The sequence below is a fragment of the Mastomys coucha genome, unplaced genomic scaffold (genome assembly GCF_008632895.1).
Source record: "Mastomys coucha isolate ucsf_1 unplaced genomic scaffold, UCSF_Mcou_1 pScaffold4, whole genome shotgun sequence".
Classification (NCBI taxonomy): domain Eukaryota; kingdom Metazoa; phylum Chordata; class Mammalia; order Rodentia; family Muridae; genus Mastomys; species Mastomys coucha.
The window spans coordinates 45295238-45320320 of NW_022196910.1; the positions used below are offsets into that span (position 1 = coordinate 45295238).

General features: G+C 43.7%; 1 protein-coding gene and 1 long non-coding RNA gene across 5 annotated transcripts in view; one reads left to right on the forward strand and one right to left on the reverse strand.

Annotated features, from left to right (window-relative positions):
* Positions 1-1276: 1276 nt before the first annotated feature.
* Positions 1277-3008, reverse strand: LOC116076033. Its single transcript, XR_004112787.1, has 2 exons — positions 2894-3008; positions 1277-1830 (listed from the first exon to the last, which is right to left on the reverse strand). It is a non-coding gene; the product is annotated as an uncharacterized LOC116076033 (long non-coding RNA).
* Positions 2724-25083, forward strand: part of Mdm1 (Mdm1 nuclear protein) — a 28118-nt gene continuing 5758 nt past the window's right edge. The window contains exons 1-12 of one of the 4 annotated variants that reach the window (XM_031349584.1): positions 2724-2922; positions 4063-4177; positions 8024-8397; positions 9435-9569; positions 12254-12421; positions 13515-13609; positions 13688-13787; positions 18279-18308; positions 18643-18818; positions 19752-20051; positions 20669-20778; positions 20866-20975. In XM_031349584.1, the coding sequence (XP_031205444.1) occupies positions 2917-2922; positions 4063-4177; positions 8024-8397; positions 9435-9569; positions 12254-12421; positions 13515-13609; positions 13688-13787; positions 18279-18308; positions 18643-18818; positions 19752-20051; positions 20669-20778; positions 20866-20975 (1719 nt within the window). In that variant the 5' untranslated portion in view covers positions 2724-2916. Of the gene's footprint in view, positions 2923-2980; positions 3139-4062; positions 4178-8023; positions 8398-9434; positions 9570-12253; positions 12422-13514; positions 13610-13687; positions 13788-18278; positions 18309-18642; positions 18819-19751; positions 20052-20668; positions 20779-20865; positions 20976-25083 lie in introns of those variants that run through there. The other 3 variants (XM_031349583.1, XM_031349585.1, XM_031349586.1) reach the window with 3 other exon arrangements.

Genomic DNA, 25083 nt, shown 5'->3' on the forward strand with positions numbered 1-25083 from the left:
GTGGGTTTTAACTCACTTTTCGTGATCAGCAACGATGGATGCATCAAACAATTGTTTATTTTTTTCATAATTTTTATTGATTCTTTGTGAATTTCACATCTTGCAACCCAATACCACCCATCTCCCAGTCCTTCCATATCTGCCCTCCACCCTTGTGACATCCCCCAAAATAAAAAATAAAAATCAAACCCACTACAAACAAAGCAATTCTCCCCTTAGAAACTGGGGCATGTCACTGTAGATACCCTTCGGTGCACACTTCTGTACTTGCAAACGTTCATTGCAACGAGTCATTGGTCTGACTTGAGGCCTCTGGCTTCTGCTATACCATAATACTGGACCCTCCCTGGGACTCCTCGGATATCCTGGTGTTGCCCCAAGTCATGGAGATCCTGTAGCTTTGGTTCTGCAGGCCCTACCCCTTCAAGCACTCTAGCAGCACACAGGTTGGATGTTAGGGTGGGCCAGCTCAGCACCCTGGATCTGGGACTGGATGTTAACTGAGTTGGTCAACCCATACCACTGAGCTGACCAGCTCTCCTGTGCTCACACCATCAGGTCAACATTAAACAATCTTAAGTGAATATTTTTTTTTCCGTATATGTATGAGTCTGTCCATAAGATAAATTTGTAGAGGAGGAACTGATGTGTCAAAAGGATTGTCGAATAGCTTTTGTTTGGGGTTATAGGAATTCTACTTGTAGGGGAAACAGAATCTTGCATAGAGAAGCAGGAAGCAGGTATGGTACCCTTCCTTGTCCCATTGTGAGAAGCTCCTAGGGGAAGGGAGAAGCACACCATGACATCTATTTTAAGAGGGATCACCTTCTGGATTAGTTTCAAGTGGACTTCATTCTGAGACCTTTGGAGATAAGAAAGTCCAAAGCCAAACCAAACCAAACAGCTCTCTTAAGATGCTTCACCATTTGCTTAGTAGAGAGAAAGAGAGAAGAGGGTCCTCTGTCACATATCCCCAGGCTGATGAGTAGCTTTGTCTAGAGGAGACTTGGTACTCAGTTACTGTGGTTGTAACAGGCAGTAATAGGACATCTGTAGATGTATAGCTATTGGAGAGAGCGGCCCTGCTGCTGGGTATACTGTGCATAGCTGTAAATACCAGTGAGGCAGTTCCTATTGAGTCCTGAAAAAAAAACATATGTGGGATTTGGGAAGCCACCCCATCCTTGTGGGTTTTGTTTGTTTGTTTGTTTTGTTTTTGTTTGTTTTGTAGTAGTAGAAAAGGCAAGAGTTGGTAACACACAGACTACACAATTCATTCAGTGTTCAAACCTTTTATTTATTTATTTTAATTCTACATCCTTGATCATTTCCTTGGGGGTGGGGGGTGAGGGTGGTGGTGGTGGTGGTGGTGGGGAGTTGATTTTTGCTTAACAGTGACAAGGTAAACATTTCTCCCTTGTGTCCAAGCAAACCTGGGTGTCACCAAGTCATCCTTACCAACTGCCATTTGTGTTTCCTGTCATTGATTCCCCAACCAGCAGAGCTTTATCGCAATCGTCGTTGTCCCTGTTTAAGCAGACAGGCTACGATCTTCATGGTTACTTCCCCTTGAGGTTGTGTGGTGACAAAGCTTTGTGTACAATCAGAACTGGGTCTTTCCTATCCAGTAAGGTCCAGGCTGGCTTCCTGCAGAGGGCTTTTGTTTCATGTTCCACTGTGTCTTGCCTGTGCCATTCTTAATTCACAGGGCTTGGTTCCATCCTCACATTAATGAAAGGCCTCCTGGATGCATGGCGGCACAGAGACTTATTTAATATTCTCTCTGTTTTAGATATCAGGTGGCTTCTTCAAATGCATTTTTAAGTATCTCTGTGATAATGAAGAAGATCAGAGACGTCAATTAGAAACCAGCAAGGCAAGTCTGAAGGGCTGATGCGAACATCCTAACACATGACAAAAGTAACTGGTAAATTCATTATTCCTGGAAGAACCCTGGCAGCCTTCTCTCCAGACGTCTGTCTGCCTTGATCATCTTATCCTCCTCTTCTTGCAGTTGTAATTTTCAAGGCATAGTCTGAAAATTTCCCCTGAGACTCTTCTAATCATCTCTACCCTCAGGGACCACACTGCTTCAAACTTTCCATTCATGCCCTTCACTTGGAAATCGAGTCCAGGACACAGTATGCTGTTATTGACTAAATAGATGTACATTCCTTCTCAAGCGTGTCTGGGCAATTTCTTTCTGGACTTTTAGCAATAGCAATGTTAAGAAATATTCATGATGGGCAATAACCTATAAAAGTCAGATGGAATTTTATTTTTATTTATTCTTTCAAGACTGGGTTTTTCTGAGTAGCCCTATCCTGGAACTCACTCTGTATACCAGGCAGAGATCTCCCTGGCTCTGCCTCCCCAGTGTTGGGATTGGTGGTGCATGCCTTTAATTCCAGCATAGTGGAGACAGCCAGGTAGATATCTTTGAGTTCAAGGCCAGCCTGGTATACAGAGGGAATTTTATTTTTAAAAAGGATGAGTTGGCTTTGCGGTCTTAATAAACTTTATTTGAATCTGCCTACGTCGTATGTATTTTTGGACCTATCCTTTTTGACCCAAGGCTAGCGTAATGCTGTTTACTGTCGGTAGCAACTGCTTTTCAGTCGGGTACTCTAGGACAATTTCCTTTATGGACAAAGGGACTTTGGGTTCTGTCGTGCATTCTGGAATGGCAGGCACACTTTCACGTTCTGTGATGTCAGGGACCTGGAACCAAGGCATGCTCACGCCGAGCCAGGCCGCAGCACGGTGACCGCAGTGCCAGCAGCCAGGCCCGCAGCCGCCTAGACAAAGCTCCCGCCGGCCCCGCCCACCGCAGGTCCCGTATCCTCATTGGTTAGCTCTCCTCCCGCCATTAGGGAGCGGACTGTGCCCTTACGAGTGCTGGTTGGTCTAATCGTAATGACGGTAAGGGCTGCCATTGGTCTTCAGGCCTCAAAATGGGCGGAGCAAGGCCGAGAGGCGGGGCGGGAGGGCGGCGCGAAGTGCGCCGGCGCGTCGTCGGGGACGCCGGGGCCGGGATCTTGCTAGGGAACCAGTGTTGTCGCCCCGCCCCCTCAAGCCCCGTTAACTGTCGGCGGGGCAGGTTCTGCAGCGCCGGGCGACATGCCGGTGCGCTTCAAGGTGAGGTCCGGGGCTCGGCGGCGGGTGGCGGGGACGCCGCGGGGCGGATGCGTGACGCGCCTGTGCCGTACCGAGCCTCCTGGCCGAAGCCTGTGCGGGGCGGAGGATGCTCCGGCCCGTGGCCCAGCGCGGAGGTGCGGGTGGGGGAGAGGAGAGTTCGACGGGGGCCTGACGGAGTCAGTCTCGGGTCGCCAGGAGCGGAGATGGAAAGAGGGCCCTTGACGGCGGGACAGAAGGCTGCTGTCGGTGTAGGACACCTGCGGTTCCTCGGCCGACAGCATTCAGCTCCTTTCCTGCAAAACTTTTAAAGTGCGCGGGTCTTTTAAACTCTCGGGAAACGAGCCCCAGTAAGAGGAGAGCGTGGGTGGGTGTGCAGCCTGCCTACTGGTTGTACGTTTGCTTCAGGGTTTGTTAACAGTTCCAGATAGCTGTCTGTGTCTAGCGCCTTTCCACGCAATGGGAACAGGTGGCCACAGTGTCCCTATAATCCCCTACCCTTAATTCTAAAGTGCTTGTCGACAGAGTGGGAGGGAACTCGTCTTTCTCTAATTGCCTTTTATTAAAAGGAACTAAGCGTAAGCCATAACATTATGTACTCGATGGGAATTTAGGATAAATCTCTAGTGGTGAGGACTTAGGCTTGTTACTGCACTTTGGAATCAGAGAACCAGTTATAGCGCAGCCTCATTGAGCGACTCCTGCTTCCATCTGCCTCAGGTGGTTGTGAGGATTAAGGGGCTACTTAGTAGCCCAGGGCTGGGTAAATATTAGCTGTTATTAAGGAGCTTGTCTGGGGCTTAATTCTCATTCTTGGGCCTTTCAAGAACACTCTTCAGAGGTTGAGTTTTTTGTTTTTTTTTTCTTTCTGATGCAGGATTTAAAAACACTCATCATACTGTGCTCAAATTGTACTTTTCGTTATAGGGGCTGAGTGAATACCAGAGAAATTTCCTGTGGAAAAAGTCCTATTTGTCAGAGTCCTATAATCCCTCAGTGGGGCAAAAGTACTCATGGGCAGGACTTAGATCGGATCAGTCGGGTAAGTTGAGCAAACCAAAAGCTATTATAACTTGAGTAAACCTTGGGTTATGTTTACAAAATAATTAAAATCCATCTGTGTTGGGTGACTAGATCATGTAGAGTTGGCAAATATTTATTGATGTGATACTGTGACCCCAGACTCCCTTAGGTACAGAAAGCCAAAGATTCTTAGCGAATCAGGCGTTTCAGCTTGTATATAAAATAACATGATACAGACAGGTTGAAGAGTAAAGCGGAAGGGGGAACACTTGAGATTGGTTGTTCTGGAAGAGGCTCTTTTGGAGTTGTTTGAGCTGGGACTGGAAAACGGAGCTGGGCAAGCTTGGGGATCAGGGCTTGCAAAGTCTTGAAGAATGGAAACATAGGTAACAGAGATGTGACTTGAACTTGTCCATTTTGGTCAGTGCCATGAGTTCAGAGATCATGTTCTTTCTCTTATATAAGCTTCTTCTCCTGACCTCAGAGAATTGGAACCCTCAGGCCGAGGCTTCCTACAGCACATTGAAAAGAGTGGATTGACTTTATTGTATCTGCTGTTTCCCTCACCATACAAGATCTCAGAGAGTAGCCCTCTCTCTCCTTGTTTGTCAGTGGAAACCACGGCTTTGAGACATCTTACTTCCTAGTAAAACTGAGTTTTAACTTATTTTTATTTTTGTATGCATGCAGGTACACACACCTGTGTGCATTTGAGTGCAGAGGCCAGAGAACCCGTCCTGAGTGTTGCTCCTCAGTAAGGCCACCCACTTCATTTTGAAACAAGGTCTCTCATTGCCCTGGAGCTCTCCAATTAGACTGGCCAGAGAGCCCCAGGGGTCCACCCGTCTCCACCTCGACAGTGCTCAGATTATAAGGGTGTTCAGCCATACTTAGCTCTTCTGCAGTGGGCAGAACTCAGGTTTTCATGCTTACAAGGCAGCTGATCATATTAGCAGCCCTAAAACTAGACTTTAAATTAATGAATACATCTGAATTTAGATATACAATGATTATAATTTTGAGCAAATCAAACTTGCCAAGTGGGCCTTAGGAAGCTGCACTGCACAGGGTCGAAGGGGGTATTTCTTGGTAAGGGCTTTATGTATGTAGGTCAGTACTTGGTGTCCTGTGGGTGATGTGTGAGAATGATGCATAAACCCCTCAAATATAAGGCATTTGAAGCCAAGGAAAGACAAGACTTACTGTGAGGGTACGAGTCTGGGAAGGCAATAGTAAAATAAGGAATGTGTTTACATCAGGTTTGGAGAACAGAAGGGAGTGTGGGTAGCTCTCTAGGGCTCCTCTGCTGCTTAAAGATTCTTAGCCCAGTGCTGGACTTCAGAGACAGGATGTTTCCTGATCTCAGGCAACATGCTAGTAAACCTCTCTGCTCATAAGTTCTGTACTTTGGAGGATTCATTAGATCCAGAATACAAGATAAACTGTTCAGGTATAACCACCTCACTGAAAGCTATGACTGGACACCAGACAACTGGTCAACCTGATTAATTGCCCTTCAGCATTTTAGCCGAGACCAGCTGCATTCAAGGGGCCAGTATGAGAGGAGCCCAGGCAAGTGAAGCCATTGTGGAACATTGTGAAGGAAGTCATGGCGTAGGGGAGGAAAGCTACTAGGAATTTTCAATAAGCGCAAAGAATAACACAGGAATGTCAGGCTGGTCAGTAGTGGAGGGAGGAGGTTAACAAGGAGCAGCAGGCTTACCTCGAACTGGCTGGCCATTCTGGCAATGCAATGCACCCCCACTACCAGGGGCATTTGCTGGAGCTGGGAGGACAGAGAGCCCACTGACTGGAGAGTCTTTCTCGTTGATTTTGCTCGTTACCCAAAATCCCAGCCCTGTGTTAAGTCTACAACAATGGTCCCATTTTCTTTTGTCTTCATGCGTCCTGTATTAACTTAGAGGGGCTTCAGAGAATGGCTCTAGTTAAGAGCAGTGGTACTCTTGCAGAGGACCCAGGGTTAGTTTCTGGCACCCATATGGCAGCTCACAACTCTATGTAACTATACCCAGGGGAATCTAACTTTCTCTTCTGGCCCCTGAGGGTACGAGTCATGTATGTGGCATGCACACACACGCACACACACACACACACACACACACACACACACACACAGGCAGGCCAAACACTCCGGCACTTAAGATAAGAATTAACAGAGAATGGAGAGGGTAGCCACGTGGAGTTCAGAGGCAAAGCATGCATCTAACATAGGCACTGGGTTTGCTCCCCTGTGTTCCCCACAATGTTAGGAAAATCTTGTTAACCCTCCTCCCACTTTCAAATTGATCTTTAGTTTAGTTTTGTTTTTTTCTCTAAGCTTTTACAAGTAGTTTCAAAGGATATAGATTTCGGTAGAGTGTGTATATGTCTTAAATATCATCTGTTCAAACTTTTGAGCTGCCACCTCAGCTCATTCAGTTTAAAGAAAGTGTTCATTGTATAATTTGCAAAGTCGTCTCAACAGCAAATGGGCTTGCCAACTTAGCTTGGCTTTTTGTGAGAAAAGTCTGACTTTATGGCTTGAATTAAAGTTCAGTTCCCATGCTCGCTCTCCACCCTGAACTTTGTGAGTGGATGGACAAGCATGCAATTGGCCTCCACTCCTTTATTATTTCTAGTCTGTGCCTTTGCTTTCCTGTGACAGTGTCCCTTAGAACACTTGTGCTTTCTTGTCTAATTGTCTCCCTAGCCCTGAGTTCTTATACTGTGTCATCATGATCTAACACTGGTAGCGTGAGGTTGCTTGAGATACGTGCCTGTTTTTTGTGAAGTGGAAGCAGGACCATGTAAGCTGTAGCATATGGAAACCTAGATGACAGAAAAGCATCAAGCAAGAGCACACATGGAATTCAGAAACACTGTTTCTGCTCACCCCACCCCTAGGATGTCTCTGCGTGCCTGTCCATTGAAGTCTACTAGTCTGGGAAGCCCATGAGCGTGGGACCCTTGCTTCAATGGCAGAAAGAACTCAGAGAGAGGCTTGGGAGTATGACTTTACCTCATGTCAGCTTTTCTGTGCCTTCTCTTCCCTTCAGCGGTCTTACTCTTCCTGTGCTGGACCAGGTCTTTTTCTATTTAAAGAATAGCCTAAACTAGGGCGTTCGCTCAGCCCACATATCTCCGCAGAAGACTGAGGTTCTGTATATTTGCCTCCTGGACAGAGATGTAGAGAAATTGTATCTTAGCTCTTGTTAAAAGGGTCATTCTTTTTAATTCTCAGGAAACCAAGGCAGAAGGAGAACTGAGGTCTAGCATGGTGACATCTCATCCCCTTTCATCCTGGTCTGTTCTGCATAAGAGAAGCTTTGGGAAAAATTCCAAATGTGAACAGACCAGGGCTTATTGTTCTGCTAAGTAGCACAGGAAAGTAACCAGAAACCAAGGGAGTACATACTTCCTGTCATGCCGGGTCTCGCACCTTGTGGCCCTTGTGACTTGTATGAGAACAACTTGGACACTGACCTCAGAGTTCAATTTTAGTAATTCTTTAAAGCAAAATAATTTGATATTGAAAACTATACCTTGTTAGGTTTTAAAAGTACTACAATTTGGAGGAGTGTGTGTGTGTGTGTGTGTGTGTGTGTGTGTGTGTGTGTGTGCATGCATGCATGTATGTGTACACCACAGGATATGTGTAGAAGTCACAGAACAACTTGTAGGATTTGATTTTCCTTTCTACCATTGGGTTATTAAGGACTGAACTCAGGTTGTCAGACTTGGTGGCAAGCGCCATCTTGCTTTCTCAACTGAATTTTAAACTCCATCTCTCTCCACAGGTTTTGTTAAAAGCTCTTCTTGACTGTGAGCTTTGGTAGTAGCTACTTTCATGTTATATGTTTTGTAGGGATCACGAAAGAACCAAGTTTTATTTCAAAAAGAAGAGTTCCCTACCATGACCCTCAGATTTCAAAATACCTGGAGTGGAATGGAACTGTTAGAGAAAAAGATGCGCTTGCCCCACCAGAACCCCAGACCATTCAAACTCCAAAACCACAAGAGGCAGAGCAAAGAGAAGATGCCAACCAAGATACAGCTCTCTCACTAGAGGCTTCCAGGGTTCCCAAGAGAACTCGATCTCATTCTGCAGACTCCAGAGCTGAAGGGGCTTCAGACACTGTGGAAAAGCACCAGGATGTAACGGGAAACCATGCTCTAGTTAACGCAGATGTGGAGCTGAGACCTTCTACCAAACCTCTTCCCAAGAGCATAGATCCCAGGGTAGGAAGAGCCGCCATGTTTCTTTTCAAAAGTATATTTAGGTTTTTTAAATTTGTTCTTCTCTTGTCTTGTGTCTCTGGTATAGACACCAGGAGGCTGCTGGAAGTTACTGAGAAGGGCTCTGTTCTTAATGGTTGCTGTTTTGTACTGAGTGTACTAAGATGTACCATCCCTACATGGGCAGTCTGCCTCTGGATTTTATTCATCAGAGACTAGCAGCTGAGTCCCCAGGACGAGGTCACGCTGAGGCAGAAGGGCAGTAGGCCGTCCCTCTGGCTGGGAACTCAGCTGACTTTACCTATCCTTGTTTGACTTTTCTATTGTATCAGCAAGAAAGCAAACATTATCTCAGCTGACAGGAGGCAAAAGGAAGAGAGCTCTGGCTGCCTCTCAAAGATTTTGCCGTTCTGTCCTCTTATGTCACAGCTGGCTTGCAGCAGGTCCCCAAAAAGCACATAAGCAGAGACATGGGCGTGTGTGGGAAATCTCACTGCCTCCCACAGTTCGTTCCCCACGCACTTGCCCTTTCCCTCATTTACTTCAGCCACTGACTGGAAGCCTGGAGCCACCCAGGAGTGCTGGAGGAGAATCTGTGACTTGTTGAGAAAGCCAGGTCATGCAGGGGTCCATGGAAGGTGATGTGTGAGATTGGTGGGCAGAGGGAAGGGTGTCCACAGAGGTGTGTGGGTAGGGCAAGGCGCTATGATTGATTCATTTGTTTAGTTTTGATACTAGATTTACTTGTGAATGATTGGTAGAAAAGAACTGAGCAATGGCTTATTCTATTTTTTTTTGAGATTAATAGCAGGCTGCTATTAATAAGAAAGGAATTTTAACTATTTAGACACTTTAAAAGTGATTATTTAAAAGTTAAAAGTTTGCCATACTACTGTATGAATATCGTTAGCAAAACTGTAAGGTACACCTAAAACTTAAAGGGATAAAGTTCATGTTGCATGCTTTATAGCACAATTTAGACTTAAAAAGGGTTTGTGTAGCGAATTTTAATAGCTTTAAGTGGGTTTTTCCCCCAACAGTTGGATAGGCATCTTCGTAAGAAAGCTGGATTGGCCGTTCCTCCCTCGAATAATACCTTGAGAAATTCTGAATACCAAAGGCAGTTTGTTTGGAAGACCTGTAAAGAAACTGCTCCAGTGTTTGCAACCAATCAGGTAGCTTAAAAGATGTGTTTCTGAGTGTTTTCACCTGACTTAGTAACACTGACTGACTTGTCAGTGTAGGCTAAGTGGAAAGAGTCTGTGCTGACCGAGGCCTAAGTGGAAAGAGTCTGTGCTGACCGAGGCCTAAGTGGAAAGAGTCTGTGCTGACCGAGGCCTAAGTGGAAAGAGTCGGTGCTGACCGAGGCCTAAGTGGAAAGAGTCGGTGCTGACCGAGGCCTAAGTGGAAAGAGTCGGTGCTGACCTAGGCCTAGTTCTGAGTTCTGGAAGATGGTGCGAGTTTTGCTTGGCTCTCACTGTCCCTTATGATTTACAGTAGTAATGCTACACTGTCCTGTGCTACTGATGACCAGTATTGCCAGGTCCACGAAGTGGAGGCGGGGCGGTGACAATGTGGGGGAGTGGTAAGGTCACATGCCAGAGGATCTTTTTACCTCACTATCTTCTTAATCATCAAATTGGTTATATTCTAAATTGTTTATTTGATTAACATTTTTGCATGATGTCTATTTTTTAAGAAAGACTAACTGCTTTGGATATTTATATATTGAAAGTAGCACTGCATATAATTGTCCCCTTGAGTCAGTTAAATAATGACAGTAATTAAGTTTTTATTTGCAAAAATTCAAAAGGCATACTGGACTAATTTGTGAGACAAATTTCAATATATTTTGTGCAACTTTAGTATTTTATTACCTTGCTAATAATATCCTCTGCTGAGTGCTGCCCTCTGGGTGCTCTTAGACTGAATTCTTCCTTGTGTTTGGACTACTCTTTCAGTCTTCAGAAGCCCATGGCAGATTCATCTTTTTCCTGATTTCTTTTTAAATAAGTCTACATATTCCTTTATATGCCCTCAGTTCATTTTGCCTGTACTTGAATGTTCCTTGTATAATCTGTACCTAAAATCTAACAGGAAGATTTAGATGCAGCAGGGCAATAGTGTCTGAAAGCTTGAGCGGACACTCCACTGACCATGTCAGTTGTGGAAGCTTTGTTTACTTGTTATCAAAATAGGCTTTAGGGTCATGTGAGGCGTAATGCAAAATGATGTATCCTCTTTCTGTGACCTACTAAGTATGGGCAGTGCCTCTGCTTCCTGCTCACAAGTGTTCTTAGGTTCTAAGTGCTCCTAAACATAGTCCTGTCTTGCTTGGAAATCGTGCTTTGTTTTTGTAGCACATTGGACCTGTCAGCTAGAGCTAATTCAGATCAAAGCCTGCTTGACAAAATTTACATGCCAGTGAACGCATTTGGCAGAAATGTTTCTTTCATAGGACCAGAAGCACAGTGTAGAATAAACTACTTGCCTTCCCAGTCGTGAGCCCATTGCTTCACTAGTGAGGCGTTCAGAGGGCCGCTTTGTGGGCAAATGCTCTTTGTATGTTCAAAGCATGTCTGCTTTGAAGTTGTGGAAGAGCTTGCTGACAAGCTTTCAGTGCTCCTCTAAAGAGCCTTCCGCTTTTAATCGGGTGCCTTTTCTGGTAAGGTTGTCATAGTAATATTTAAAGGAGTTGGACTAGTTTTGGTTGGAAAGCCCTTGAGGTTGTGTTGTCCCCCAGAAGATGTATGGATTGGATTGGGTCTGTGCTAGTCAGTGTGGCACAGCAGGGGTCATGAATGTCTTACCTGGCACCCTCCCTTTTCTTTGTGACTTCACCATCAGCAGTGGTACAATATCAACACATGGGAACCATATTGAATATTATGGGGAACCATATTGAATATTATGGATGAAAGAAAACATTTAAAAAAGAAATATAGTAAATCTTGGGTGTTCTCTCTTGCTTCAGTGAAAATGGTAAATATAAGCAAGTAAGGAGCAAGAAAAAAAAATCCCAGCTTGAATGTATCAGGCATCATCTTAGGTTCTTTCAGAAAAAGGGAAATTCAGACAAGGAAAAAGTTAATTCGTAGAGCTGACAACAGTTGCTTTAATAAAACTAATGTCTGTTTGTATTATGCTTATTTCATTTATCTTATTACTAAACTGGTGGGAGGAGGTGGAGGAACTCTGGGAAGGAGAAATCAGATAAGGAGTATGGGGTAGTTTTGCTTATGTAATAGTTTGATCATGATTTGACTGTTTGTTCAAAACATAGTAACAAGTATAGAAATTTGGCCATTGGTTACTAATGACACATGTGAAATCAAATTGCAGTTATACAACTTTGCCTTTTTATGTACTATAATTCAACTTTTTATGGGTTTTTGTTGGAACAGCCCTTGGGCCCAAGGGTGTTCAGTGCCCCAGTGTAGGGGACTACCAGGGTGGGAAGATGGGAGTGGGGGGGGGGGAGCACCCTCATAGAGGCAAGGGGAAGGGGGTGCGATAGGGGGTTTCCGAAGAGGAGACCTGGAAAGGGGAAAATAATTGAAATGTAAATAAAGAAAATATCCAATAAATAAATAAATAAAAACATAAAAGACATACTATATACGAAAGCTGAATTTTAAGAACATACTGAGGACCTATGAAATAGCTTAATGGTGCCAATCATGATAACCTAAATTTGATCCCTAGAGCCCACATGGTGGAAGAACAGACTCTTGAGTTATCCTCTGACCTTTATACATAAGTCATAGTACACACACACACACACACACACTAAAAAAGATCAATTAAACACCTAAGTTCTGTATTATTTAATAACCAACCGTTTTTTGCTTGTTTTAAGGTTTTCCGTAATAAAAGCCAAGTTATTCCACAATTTCAAGGCAATACATTCATCCATGAAACCGAATACAAGCGAAATTTCAAGGGTTTAACTCCAGTGAAGGAACCAAAGTCAAGAGAGTATTTGAAAGGAGACAGCAGTTTTGAGATGTTGACTCCAGAAAAGAAGGTATCCACCAGCTCTGACCTCCTACCAGGGGTTTCAGACTCTTCATGTCTTTCCTTGTTACTACCCGAAGCTCTCTCTTTTTCTAGCATTAATTCATTTGTTCAGTAAATGCCAGGTGTTCACTGACTCTTTACGTGGAGCCAGGTCCCACGTAGGTACTGAGAGTACAGGATGCAGACATGGCAAGGCTCAGCAGCACTTAGGCTGCTGGGAGACAGGTACATAGATAACTAAAATGAATGCAGCATGACCGTACTTAGCAGTGCAGCAGGTAAGTCTCCCAAGTCTAATGTCAGACGATTGGGCTTGCAGTAGTGTGAGCTACAGGGCCACAGGAATGGTGGAGATGTGTGTTCTAAAATAGTAGCCATTAAACAGAGCACGCACTTAGCTTAAGGGAAATTTTCTGTTATGCTAAGTTATAGTTTGTATAATTCATATCATTTACTACAGTGGAAATAAGCACCTGGGTTTGTATGTGAATTTACAGGTATTCTAAGTTATGACATTAGGCTAGAATCATTGCAGAGTGTAGAAAGTATATGACTAAAAGTCAGATTATATACCTGTGTGTGTGTGTGCGTGCATGTGTGTGAATGCTCACACACATGCACGCACACACACATGAGCTCGTGCACACATGTACATACACACACATGCACACATGGGACACATATAACACTTTTTTTGGCCTATGACATTCTTGTGGAGAGTGTTATTTTATATAACAATGTACTAATTAGCAAAACTTTAATTACTGTAACACTTGAATATAAATTTAAGGGCTAATTCAAAATCTCTGCTCAGTATGCAGTAGCATAGTTTGTTTAATATTTTGATGGTGTTTGTTAATCTTTAAATTCATCTTTAAAAAAACCCATAAAATCAGGGATCTAAACTCAACAAGTTTTGTTTTCAAAACTTGTTGATTTTGTTTTTTTGTTTTTTTTTTTGTCTTGTTTTAGTAGCTAAACATCTAGAAGCAAAAATGTAATAGAATCTCCAGGCCTACCTCTAACATGTCTGTCTTTACTCTAATGTCTGACATCTCTAAGCATAAATCCTCAAATTATTTCCATTTCAATACAATAAGGCAGCCGAGCCTTTAGACTTAGAAGTAGACATGGTGTCGGAAGACTCAGACCAGCCTGTAAAGAAGCCTGCTCCGTGGAGACACCAACGACTCGGGTAAGTGTCTCATCAGGAAATGGTCATGTTTGGGTGGTCAGCATGCTAAAATACTTACTTGCGTTCTGTCTCCCTTAGAAAGGTGAATTCTGAATATAGAGCAAAGTTTCTGAGCCCAGCCCAGTATTTCTATAAAGCTGGAGCTTGGACCCATGTGAAGGAGAACCTGTCAAACCAGGTGAGTCTGTTTTCACATACTCTTCCGGCTGAGGCAACCATTGTCCTGTGAGTTTCATTCACAGTGTAAAGGTGGATGATACAGTAATAGCACTGCAAAACCCACCATCTTAAAATCATACTTGTCAACTTACTCATGTGTGTACTGTTTTTATACCAGTGACCTCTGTGGAGAGTGACATTGATTATTAAAGCCATTTTTTTTTATAGCCATGAACTCTCTGATAGTTCTAATGAGTTCAGTTTACTAGGTGGTAGCCTTACTGCTTGGGTTCTCATGCCATTGAGACCTCTGTCTTTGAACTGAAGGTCCTTTCTATCAGTGAAGGTGCCAGAAGACTGCTACCGTTTGCACCCCTGCAGCATGTAGGAGAGGGTGTGTGCAGCCTGAGGTTCAAGCTCTACTCTCAGGGTGTCCTGATGTAGGGAGAAGCTGGGGATCTAAAGATGAGCAGAGGAGAGGGTAGTTTTATCCTCGTGCTGAGAAGTGGGGCTTCTAGTCAAAGGAGAAATGGTAGAAAGTTTACATTACTGTATAATTTCTGTCTTAAAACTGTATCTCGACACTTTCAACCTTTCTCATGTGCACAAGCTAAATTAAAACATTTTTTTGGTTGGGTTGTATAATAATAGACATTCTTTTCTGTCTATCTGTCCAAAGAGGATAGATTGGATCTGACCTTTTTGATCTGCTGGTTCCTTGAGCTGGCCCTTCCCAGACAAGTGGCCTGCCATGCCCTCCTCAGAACTCTGCTTTCCACTGCAGCTACTTTCAGAGCTGTCTACCCAAGCCTAGCTCAGGCTGACCGGACAGGAGCAGCTGGCCTAGCTCAGGCTGCCTGGACAGGAACAGCTCCTATTCATCTGGGCATTAGTCTATTCAATCTGGTAAAATCAAATAAAAATTTTGAGTATCACAAGCAGTCATGATGGAAAAAGGACTGAATCCCCTAAGCTCTCGCACAATTGATTAGCATTCTAGGTGTTGGCAAAGAGATTATTTCTGAGGGATTGGACAGAGCAGAAGAAAACAGGAACATAGACCCATGTGGCTGATGAGGGCCAGTGGACAGGAATTGAGGTCTGAGAAAGTAGGATGGAAAGACTCTTGGCCAGTGTGTGGTTTCTTGAGACTGAGGTGAGTTGGTGTTTAGGCCTCAACATTTAGTGCATTTGGAGGGCTGGAGACGTTGAAGTCAGGTGAAATCCTTATTGCTCCAGGGCAGAGAGTGTTGTGCTCTAGTGTAAAGGCCACCTCTCAGCTTACCTGATGTGCTAGCTTATGCTTGGCTACCTCTGTGAGCTGTAACCCTCACAGAGATGTACACATTGTTACTGGAAGTTATAGTTTTATAAATTAGGGTGAAGTTTGCCTTAGCCTTTTATCAAAAAACTAAAACTAAAACTTTAATAGAAGAACATATCAATTCTCTAAGAAGCCAGTGATCAGTTCTTATTAATCAAGTTACAGACATTTAATAGGGGCCATGTTTTGACTAAATACTAGACTTTGTTTTCCTGGATTGTTGTTTGTGGTGTGTGGCTAATAATGAGTGACCTGAATATCAAGTATTTTGTCATCTCCTCCCTGCCCCCAGCATTTTTTGGTGTGTATGCTATGTGTGGTGGTGTATGCAGTGTGTGTACGCTATGTGTGGTGGTGTATGCAGTGTGCATACGTGGCTGTGCATGTGGAAGCCACAGGTTGGTGTTGCTTGCCACCTTACTTGGTGTGACAGCATGTCTCACTGAACTCAGAGCTCACTGATAGGCTGTGTGGCTGGCTACTGAGATCTCAGGACTCTCCTTTACCTTCCAGTGCTGGAATTATACAGGGGGTAGGTGGGCAAGCACTTTAACCCACTGAGCCATCTTTCCAGCCACAGTCCTAACACACACTTTGTGGCTCATAGTTCAGATACTAACTTTGTTTCCTTTTAAATTGTCTACATGCTACACTTTGGGAACCCTTTTTTTAGCAAAACTACGGGCGTTCTATCTTAAGTCCCACGTACTTACTCATGGGATAGACATCCCCTGTGAGCTGGTTTTGAATGTGGCTGTGTATCCCACATCCAACATCATTTCAGTTACACTACTGCTTTATAATGTTCGTAAAAGACTGCCTTTCATAACAGAATATGTTTTAAGTTAATTTGCTTTTGGTTTTTGAAAAGGGTCTGACCTTGACCTCATAACCCAGCAGTCCTCCTGCCTCAGTCTCTCCCATGCAGGTTTTACAGGCATGTATTACAATGGCTTGCTGGCATGTGTCATGACAACTCGCCAGCATGTATGTCTTTTTGGCTTGGTTATTGATGTGACTTTTTTTTTTTTTTTTTTTTTTCGAGACAGGGTTTCTCTGTGCAGCCCTGGCTGTCCTGGAACTCACTCTGTATACCAGGCTGGCCTTGAACTCAGAAATCTGTCTTCCTCTGCCTCCCAAATGCTGGGGATTTAAGGCATGCACCACCACTGCCAGACTTGATGTGACTTTTGAGGACAGCTAGGACTTTGATTCTAGATAAGAACTGCATTTAAGATACACCCTATAATCTGACAGATGTTGTAAGAACCAAGTGTAATATTGCTCCTCATTCATTCTTTATGTTTTCTGAATTTGAGTTTTCTGCACATAAATTTTAAATGATTTAGTTCAAATTAGGAAAAATAATTCAGTAATGAAAACATTCTACTTATAGTGTTTAGATTGTGTGTGTATGTTTGCATGTGTGTGCATGTGTCTGTGCCTGTGCCCATGGAGGCCAGAAGAGGGCATTGTATCCCCAGGAACTGGAGTTATAGGTGGCTGTAAGCCATTTAATGTGGGTGCTGAGAGCTGAACTGGTACAATATAGGAGCAGCAAATGCTTTTAGCCTCTGAGTCATCTTTCTACCCACAGCTTATAAAATATCCCATCATTGGGTGACATTGTTAGGAATAATGCATTTTTATACTTTATAGTAGTCTGGTCACTGGCCCTAGGGACCATTTCTGGAATCTACACTCAGATTTCCCCTTTTGCCCTTAGGGGACCTTACTTTGTGAGACATCAGCTTCTTCAGTTTCCACCTTGGTTTAGGATTGTAGACACTTAAATATAAAACTGAATGTTAGCATTTTTAGGAAGGATGGCTGATGAAGACTTGTGAAAGCATTGGCATTCATTAAGTGATTAATAAATAGAACTGAGTAGGCATACGGAAAGTGCCTGTGCTCCATCCTTTCTAAATGGCTGTGTACAGAGGGCTCTTCTCCCTTGGAGCTCCCATGTGAGCAGGACACAACCTCCTTGACTGGTCTTCCTACTGCTCAGCACTGAAGGCTGTGTTGATAGGAGCCCTTAGAACTTGCCCTTCAGTTCATGGCCTCATTTTTCTGCTAGGGCACAGGTTGTGCCAATGTTGGGTGGTAATTTACATACAGGCTGGCCTCCTTTGTCTTGTAAGCCCTTGAGTGTGAGTTTTGTAGCTCTGGTGGTCGTTTCCCTCTGCTGCTCAGTCTGCTCTCTGGACAGGTATAGCTCAGTGCTTCAGTGCGCTTGCACATACTACTGCTGCTAAAGACTGAGGCCCCGATGGTAATACATAAAACATTTTCTCTCCCTGTGAAGGTAAACTATTAACAGTTATACCTAAAGTAGTCAAGGGATAAAAGGTTTTACAAAAGTGTGGGAACTCTGTTTTTAAAAATATAGAGTTATTAATAGCAACAAAAGTGGCTAAATATAATAACATTTTTAAAGCAGAATTTTAACACATCAGCTCCCCCCTCCCTTTGGCACTGTAGAGGTGCATTTAGAGAAGTCAGCAGGTGGCAGTGTCACGTACAAAATAAAAAGGTTTCAAATGGTAGTTGGGTTCCTTTCATATGAAAGTACATTATTTGCAAATTAGAGAATTCAAAGTATTTGATAGTTCCTCATGATTTAAAAAAAAAACTTATTATCTTGTTGAATATATCACCATTATTTGGTAGGGATTTATTTTCAATTGTATACTCAGTGTGTTTTTGTTTCTTTTTTAAGTTGAGGTTTTGATGACTTCAAGAGAAACAGGGATTTGGAGAAGAATCTCACAATTGTTAGTGGGGTCTTCTGTAATAGGAGAAGTTGGCAGAAAGCTGGGGGATTAAGCTAGACTAGGAGTTACTGGAATGTAACCACTCTTCCAGAGATGGGGAATGAGGAATAGCAATCAGTTACCTATCAGCTGCACCATCACAAGCCAGAGATGGGGAGTGAGGGATGGCAATCGATTACCTATCACCAGCACCACAGCCTAGCAGGAGTGTGGCTGATCCTTGAGCAGTATTAAGATGTCTTGGTCCCTGAGTTAAGTATTACTAAGGATACAAGGAACTGAATTGTATTGACAAGTTGGCATGTATTTAGAAGGAAGGCTAGTAAGGCACAGCATCTCATTGACTCCCATTAATCCTCATTTATGGCACTAACCTGTCATTAAGTATGTCTCTGTATTCCTCCCCTAGGGTTCTGTAAATGCCATGTGGTATGCAGAGGTTGGTTGCTTTTGAGTTCTTAAAAACTATAATAATGCATAGAATACTTGTATAATTTCAGTTGGAGTAAAAAAAGTATTTGTCAATATTTTTCTTAGCTACTACAAATGTCTCCTTGCCTAGTAGTCCAGAATAAAATAGCTGCATTATGCTTCTGCTTAATTGTTTTAACTTCTGCTGACATGCATAGTCTGATGAGTGTGCGTGGCTGTTATGTTGCCTGCCTTTCCCATTGGACCGTGGCTGCACTTGTGCTTTGCCTTTCTTATGTACTTGGTGATGTTTGTAAGAGAGCCTTGGCTGTAATGGAAGACATCTGAACTCTTTTGCATAGGTTAAGGAGCTCCGAGAAAAGGCCGAGTCTTACAGGAAGCGAGTTCAGGGAACACATTTTTCTCGGGACCATCTGAACCAGATTATGTCTGACAGCAACTGCTGCTGGGATGTGTCCTCCATCACAAGCTCGGAAGGGACCGTTAGCAGCAACATCCGAGCACTGGACCTTGCTAGGTGAGATGTTCTCTGTGGAAAGTGAGAAGAGTGTATGGTAGCTTGTGTGCATCACAAGATAATGGAGGAAAATGGACCACCTAGCTCACAACCTGCTGTCTAGCCAAATGGGTCTTTTATTTCATTATTTAAAATTTATTCTCTGTGGTAAATATAGCTATATTATACTTGCTCTTTGTGTTTCTGTACGAATAATACAAAACTCTGGGTGGCTAACTTTTGCAATATTCTTTGTAACAACAGAACTAGAATAACCATAAGATAGATATAGAAAGACTTTAAGAAGTTAAAAGCAACCATGAAAACTTATGAGAATATAAGCTAGTGGTATATATCCATTATCATTCATTAATGAATTTTGTGGCTCATGTGGAACTGGGCCTCTAGTTGTAGAGAATTCTCTGCTGTTTTAAATTTTAAACTGAACACAATTTAACTGTTTGTAAGGGAAATTTTACATTGATTTGTAGCTAATAAAATAGAGCATTCTCATGTAGTCCCATACACCAAATTCATTTATAAATTCTATTATGTGATCTTGCTTTAAAAGTTCACAAAATATTCTTTAATAATATTTTAGAAAGATGAATCTAAAATATAAAAATTTGAATCTGCATACTTTGTGCATGAATATGAGTTTAGTTATGATAAACGAGCCTAGTTGGAGTCAGTCCTTTTCATTTTGAGGGTAACCATCCTTTTGTCACCAGAAGTGCAAGCGTAAGTGTGTGAAAGTCGGTAACTGTCTTACTTTTTGGAATTTTAGTGGACACTCAGGCATAGCTTTCCCTTACTGTATTGCACAATAACTTCAGTACCCAGACAAGGCCCTCAGTATGGAAACGAAGAGACAGAAAGTCACCCACTCACTGACCGAGTAGAAACTAAGACACGCAAGTGCAGATTTACAATAAAACTTCTTTTGAAATGCAGAGATCTGACAAGCCACCGGACCCCCCAGAAACACCCTCCTACCAAACTAGAAGAAAAAAAAGTTGCCTCTGGAGAGCAGCCCCTGAAAGACACCTCAAAGAGACTGGAGCTGCCAGAGGCCGTCTCAGTCAGGAGGAAGCTGGCCTGGGATGCTGCAGAGAGCACTAAGGAAGACGCCCAGGAGGAGCCCAGAGCGGAGGAGGATGGGAGAGAGGAGAGAGGAAAGGGCAAGCAGACGAGTGTGGGAGAGCTGGAGAAACTGGACACACAGACACCTAAGGCAGACAGACCGAAAGAAGGGTGAGGCCTAAGTTCCTCCGCATGTAGGACATTCTAGTATGTGCTTGTTGTCACTGGCAGCTCTGTGACTAACAAAGAGCAGTGTCGTAGGTGCTGCCACACAGTATGTGCTGGGATTTGACCCTCAGACCCTTGAGTCACACTGAGTGCGATAGAGCACTGAAACACTGTGCTTAGCAAGGGGGAATCAGAGAGTTCTCACACATCCTATGGTGAGGATTGGCCAAATTTGTAGCATGTCAGGAAGAATGACGTCATTCTTCCTGGGGGAAACTGGGATTCATTAATAATTCATTAATGTCAAGAGAGAAAGGCCACTCTCGTAATATTTCTGAAGTAGTTTCTGAAAGTAGCCAATAATGGTGGTAACATGAACAGACAGCTTTGGGGGAGTGGTTCTTTGTCTTTGTTCATGGTCCACTTTGTAGCCAAACCCTTTGTTCATTCATGGATGTAAGTAATGGGGAACTTGGGTGCTGATTTTTTTTTTTTTTCAGAAACAAAAGTAGAGATCTTTTAGTTTATGTTTTTATTACTGTGTTACATAACAGTGACGATGCAGCTTTGATCGTATTTTCTGGAAGAAAGGCTTCCTAATAGATTGTCTCACTCTTTAGGTCAGAGACATCTTCTGTTTCCTCAGGGAATGGAGGCAGGCTTCCCACACCAAGGCTGAGAGAACTCGGTATCCAGCGGACTCACCATGATCTCACGACGCCAGCTGTTGGTAATGGTCAAACCCTGCAACCCGTCGTCTGCCCTTTTAGAATGTAGCTCAGTGTGATTGACATGTGGTTTCCATGGGATTTTCCAGGTGGGGCAGTCTTAGTGTCTCCATCTAAAGTGAAGCCGCCAGCCTTGGAACAGAGGAGGAGATCGTTCTCCCAAGATGGCTTAGAAACTCTGAAGAAAGACATTACTAAGGTAGCTATTTGTATTTCAGAGGAAAACCTCGTCTTGTATTCCCATAGTCTGATGTGATGAATGACACATAGGCTCAGACTTTAGAAGATCCTGCCTATTGCATGGGGAAGTATCCCTGTTAACTCTCAGTAAGGCAGGACCAAGGTACTGGGAGTTATTTGCTTATTTCGTTGGTCTTGACATTGTATTGCTGCTGATACGTATTCACATATTCTTGGTAGTGACTCGTTGGGAAGGAAGAACAATATAATTTCTTGTCTGATGGTTGTGTTCCAACCATATTCCAGGCACTGCAGCACTGGAGAGAAAAGCTAAGACTAAGGCTCATCGTGCCTTCAGCCTAGCGGAGGGCGGGGCCACAGGCATGATATCAGTGGTAAAATGCAGCAGGTAGGTGTCAGTGCCATAAGAAAAATAGGCAGAGGATGAGCAAGAAGTGGTCAGGGAGGTCCTTACAGCAAGGGTGTGTTGAAGCAGAACCTGAAAAAGATGCAGGATTGATCTGGGTATGGGAAATGGTGTTCTGGACAAAGAGAACAGAGATGCAGAGTCATGTGTTCTTGTGTCAGGAACAGTAAATAGTCTGGGCAATGGGTTTTGAGACATAGTGCTGGGCTAAATTGTTTAGGGCTTCGTAGACCATGGGAAAATTATTTTAACATGTTCTTTGCACTGAGACAGTATTGGAAGGACAGAGGAGTGACTTGATTTGACTCTGGTGTTTTCAGTCACTCCTGCTATTGCATTGAGAGTGGACAGCAGGGAACTAGCAAAGCAGCTAGCAGTCAGTTAGCAGACCCAGGGAGTCGCCATGATGCTGTGGTGGTGGTAGGTGATGAGGTCTTCTGATGAAGTCCAGTTCTGCCTGGACATAGAAGATGTGGATGCCAAGAGATACAGAAAGGGGATATAGCATGGGAATTAGGGAGTTAAGAAGTAGCCTGAAGAACGAGAGCATCATTGAGGTAGTGAGAGTCAATAGTGATATCAAAGAAAGGAGCATCAAGAGGCTGCATAGTAGCTCGGTGGTGGTGTAGTATCTGCCATGCCTGGGGCCCTGGGTTCAATCCTTAGTACTGCCAGCAAAAATAAGTAGATAGATGGATGGATGGGTGGATGGATGGATGGATGGGTGGGTGGGTGGGTGGATGGATGGATAGATAGATAGATAGATAGATAGATAGATAGATAGATACATAGAATCTTCATTCTGGCCTGGGGAGAAGACTCAATGACTAAGAGTGCTCGCTGCTCTTTCAGAGGACCAGACTTTAGTTCCTAGCACCCAAGTCAAATGGATAATAACAGCTGGTAACTCCAGCCCCTGGGGATCCAGTACCCTCTTCTAGTCTCTAGTGAAATTCCCACAGATGGCATTCACAAGTGCACTCAAGTGCTCAGGTATGTGCATGCGATCACGCATACACACACACACACACACACACACACACACACACACACACAAGAAAAGTGAGTGTTGGTGCTGCTAAGTCAGTAGGGGTGAGACTTAGAGTCAGTCAGAATCTTGTAAAAGCTAGAATGCAAGAGATTCAAGAGAAAAGACAGGCAGAGTTAGGGACAATCTCTGTGGGTTTGCAGGTTTGTTCGTAATTGCTAGTGGCAGGAGTTGATCCTATGGCTGTGGGTGTGGTTGGCAAATTCTGTACCATTGGCTACATTCCCAGCCTCCAGACACAAGTCTTTCAAGATCTCTGGCCAAGAAAGCAAGCAAAGAGCAGTGGGTGTCTGGTGAGACTGACATGGTGCCATCTGTAATCTGTAGATACCCAGCCTTAAGCTCTGAGAATGGGCTGCACTACCAGCCCTCACCCAGGTTCCCTTAGATCCATAGATGAAAAACACAAACACACGTTCAATTTCAGCTGGTCTTATTGCTGGGCACTTCTAATCTATAGCAGCAAGTGTGTCTTTTCCCCAATACTCTTAGTGCAACATTCTAAATCGGCCCTCAGCTTCAGTTGCTCAGTTACCTTTAGTCCCAGCTCAGCATCCTAACCTCCCACCTAGAGAAGCTCTGTCCAAGATCTCACATGGCTGGTCACCTTTTCCTCCTCCATAGCATGCCAAAAGTTCCTCTCCTCCACTGAGTCTCCTTGTCTCCCCTTCGGGGACCTGGAAGTCCCACCTCCTTCCTTCCACCCAGCAATCTTTGCACTTCAGATCTCTGAGGGGCTCCCAACACCATCTGGAGGACACACAAGACATCTTTACTGATAGATCAAGAATCAATTTGGGGAACAGGACCTTAACATCAGCCTCACCCCCTATGAGCATGCATCTGTTGAAGATAACTGTAAAGTTTGACACACATGCCTTGCATTTCTATCTTATTTGCTCCCTATCACCCTCTGTTGCTCACCTCCCACTTACCTCCTTCCTCCAGCTAATGCCCCTTCCAGTCTGCTCTTTCCTTCTCTTCTTCCCTCCTTCCCTTCTTCTTACCCCTGTTGTTTTGGTGAGGCCCCACAGTGTTCTATTAGGGTTTCTTACAGAACCATGTGTGAGTAGGTTTTTACAAGAGCACCTGCCACCTGCCAGTCATGCTACTGAAGCAAAATGTCTCTCTCTTCCCAGAGACCATGACTGCCTATAGATACCCAAGGAGGGAAAAGCCCCTCCCCCACAGCTACCACCAACTTGTGAGCCCTCAAGGAAGAGCACTGAGTGTCAGAGGGGTGGGGAGAGGAGGAGGAAGAGGAGGAGGGTCTACAAGGGAGAGTGGGAGGAAATGAGGCTGGAAAGGTCGGTAGGGTGAGGAGTTTGGGTGTTGTTCTGAAGGCATTGGGAGCCCCTCAGAGATCTGAAGTGCAAAAGCCAGTAAGGTTTGACTCACAGAGAAAACTAAGTCACTGGCTGCTCCAGAGAACTTTTCTTCAAGGAGAGTTGATACAGTGTGTCAGCCAAGAGTCTTGAGGTTCAGAACTAGACCAGTTAGTTTTGTTAAACCAATTAAAATATTTTGTCTTATTCATATCCTCTTAACAGTAGTAAAACCAAGATGACAGAGCTTCTAAGTCATATAGGAAGAAAAACAAAACTTTTTAGTGTGACTTGTAACTAAGTGTACAGGAGAAAGGGGAAGCAAATGGAGGTTTATGTTCTTTTCCTGGACCTTAAGTTCTCTTGGGAGCAAGCCCTCAGCTCTTCAGTCACAGATCCTTCCCAATGGAAACTGTAAAGGTCACATCCATGGGCTCAAATGAGGGCACGATGAAGGTCAAAGCAATGATTAAGACTGTTGGGCCTGTGGGTGACTTTGCTACTTTGCTATCTATCAAAAAGTACCATCGGCCAGGTCGTGGTGGTGCATGGCTTTAATCCCAGCACTCGGGAGGCAGAGGCAGGCAGATCTCTGAGTTTTGAGGCCAGCCTGGTCTACAGAGCTTGTCCAGCTGGTCCACCTGGTCCAGTACAGTCAGGGCTAAACAGAGAGAAATCCTCTCTCAACACCCCCACTGCCACCCCACCCACCCAAAAGAGAAAAAAGGAGTTCAGTCATCAGGATCTCTCAGGACTAAGCTGCATTGTGACTGTGGAAAGGTGAAAATACGGATGAGTGAGAAAGGACTGCTCTCCCACCGATGCCGAGGGTCACTGTTAGAGGTCCTGAGGGTCTTTCTGACAGTGTAGAGACAAATGGTAACTACAGGCAAAGTTTCATAATCTATTTTTTCCTCTTGCTTTTTATTTGCTAGTTTTGTTTCAGTTTGTATCCATCTTTTTCTGTTTAATTTTTTTTCTTACTGAGTTCTATTATGAACATATTTTTGCATCATTAGGCATCACTCACTTTAATGGCAGTATGGATGCTAGTTATAGTTTAAATGTTTTAAACCAGATACTATTGTTCAAATGTAATTTTCAGATTTGTATAATTTCATTTTTATTTCAACAATATAAAGAACACATCCGTCAGCCACCCTTTGGTTCAGATTAGTGTATGATCTCATGTGTTTCCCAAGTATTAATACAGAGTTAAAGCAGACACGGCTGTGTTTTGTTGGGATCTCTGAAAGAGCGAGCTCCCAGCAAGTCTGGAATGTTCCTGTTTTTCTTCATCTTTGTCATGTCTGCATATTATATTTAA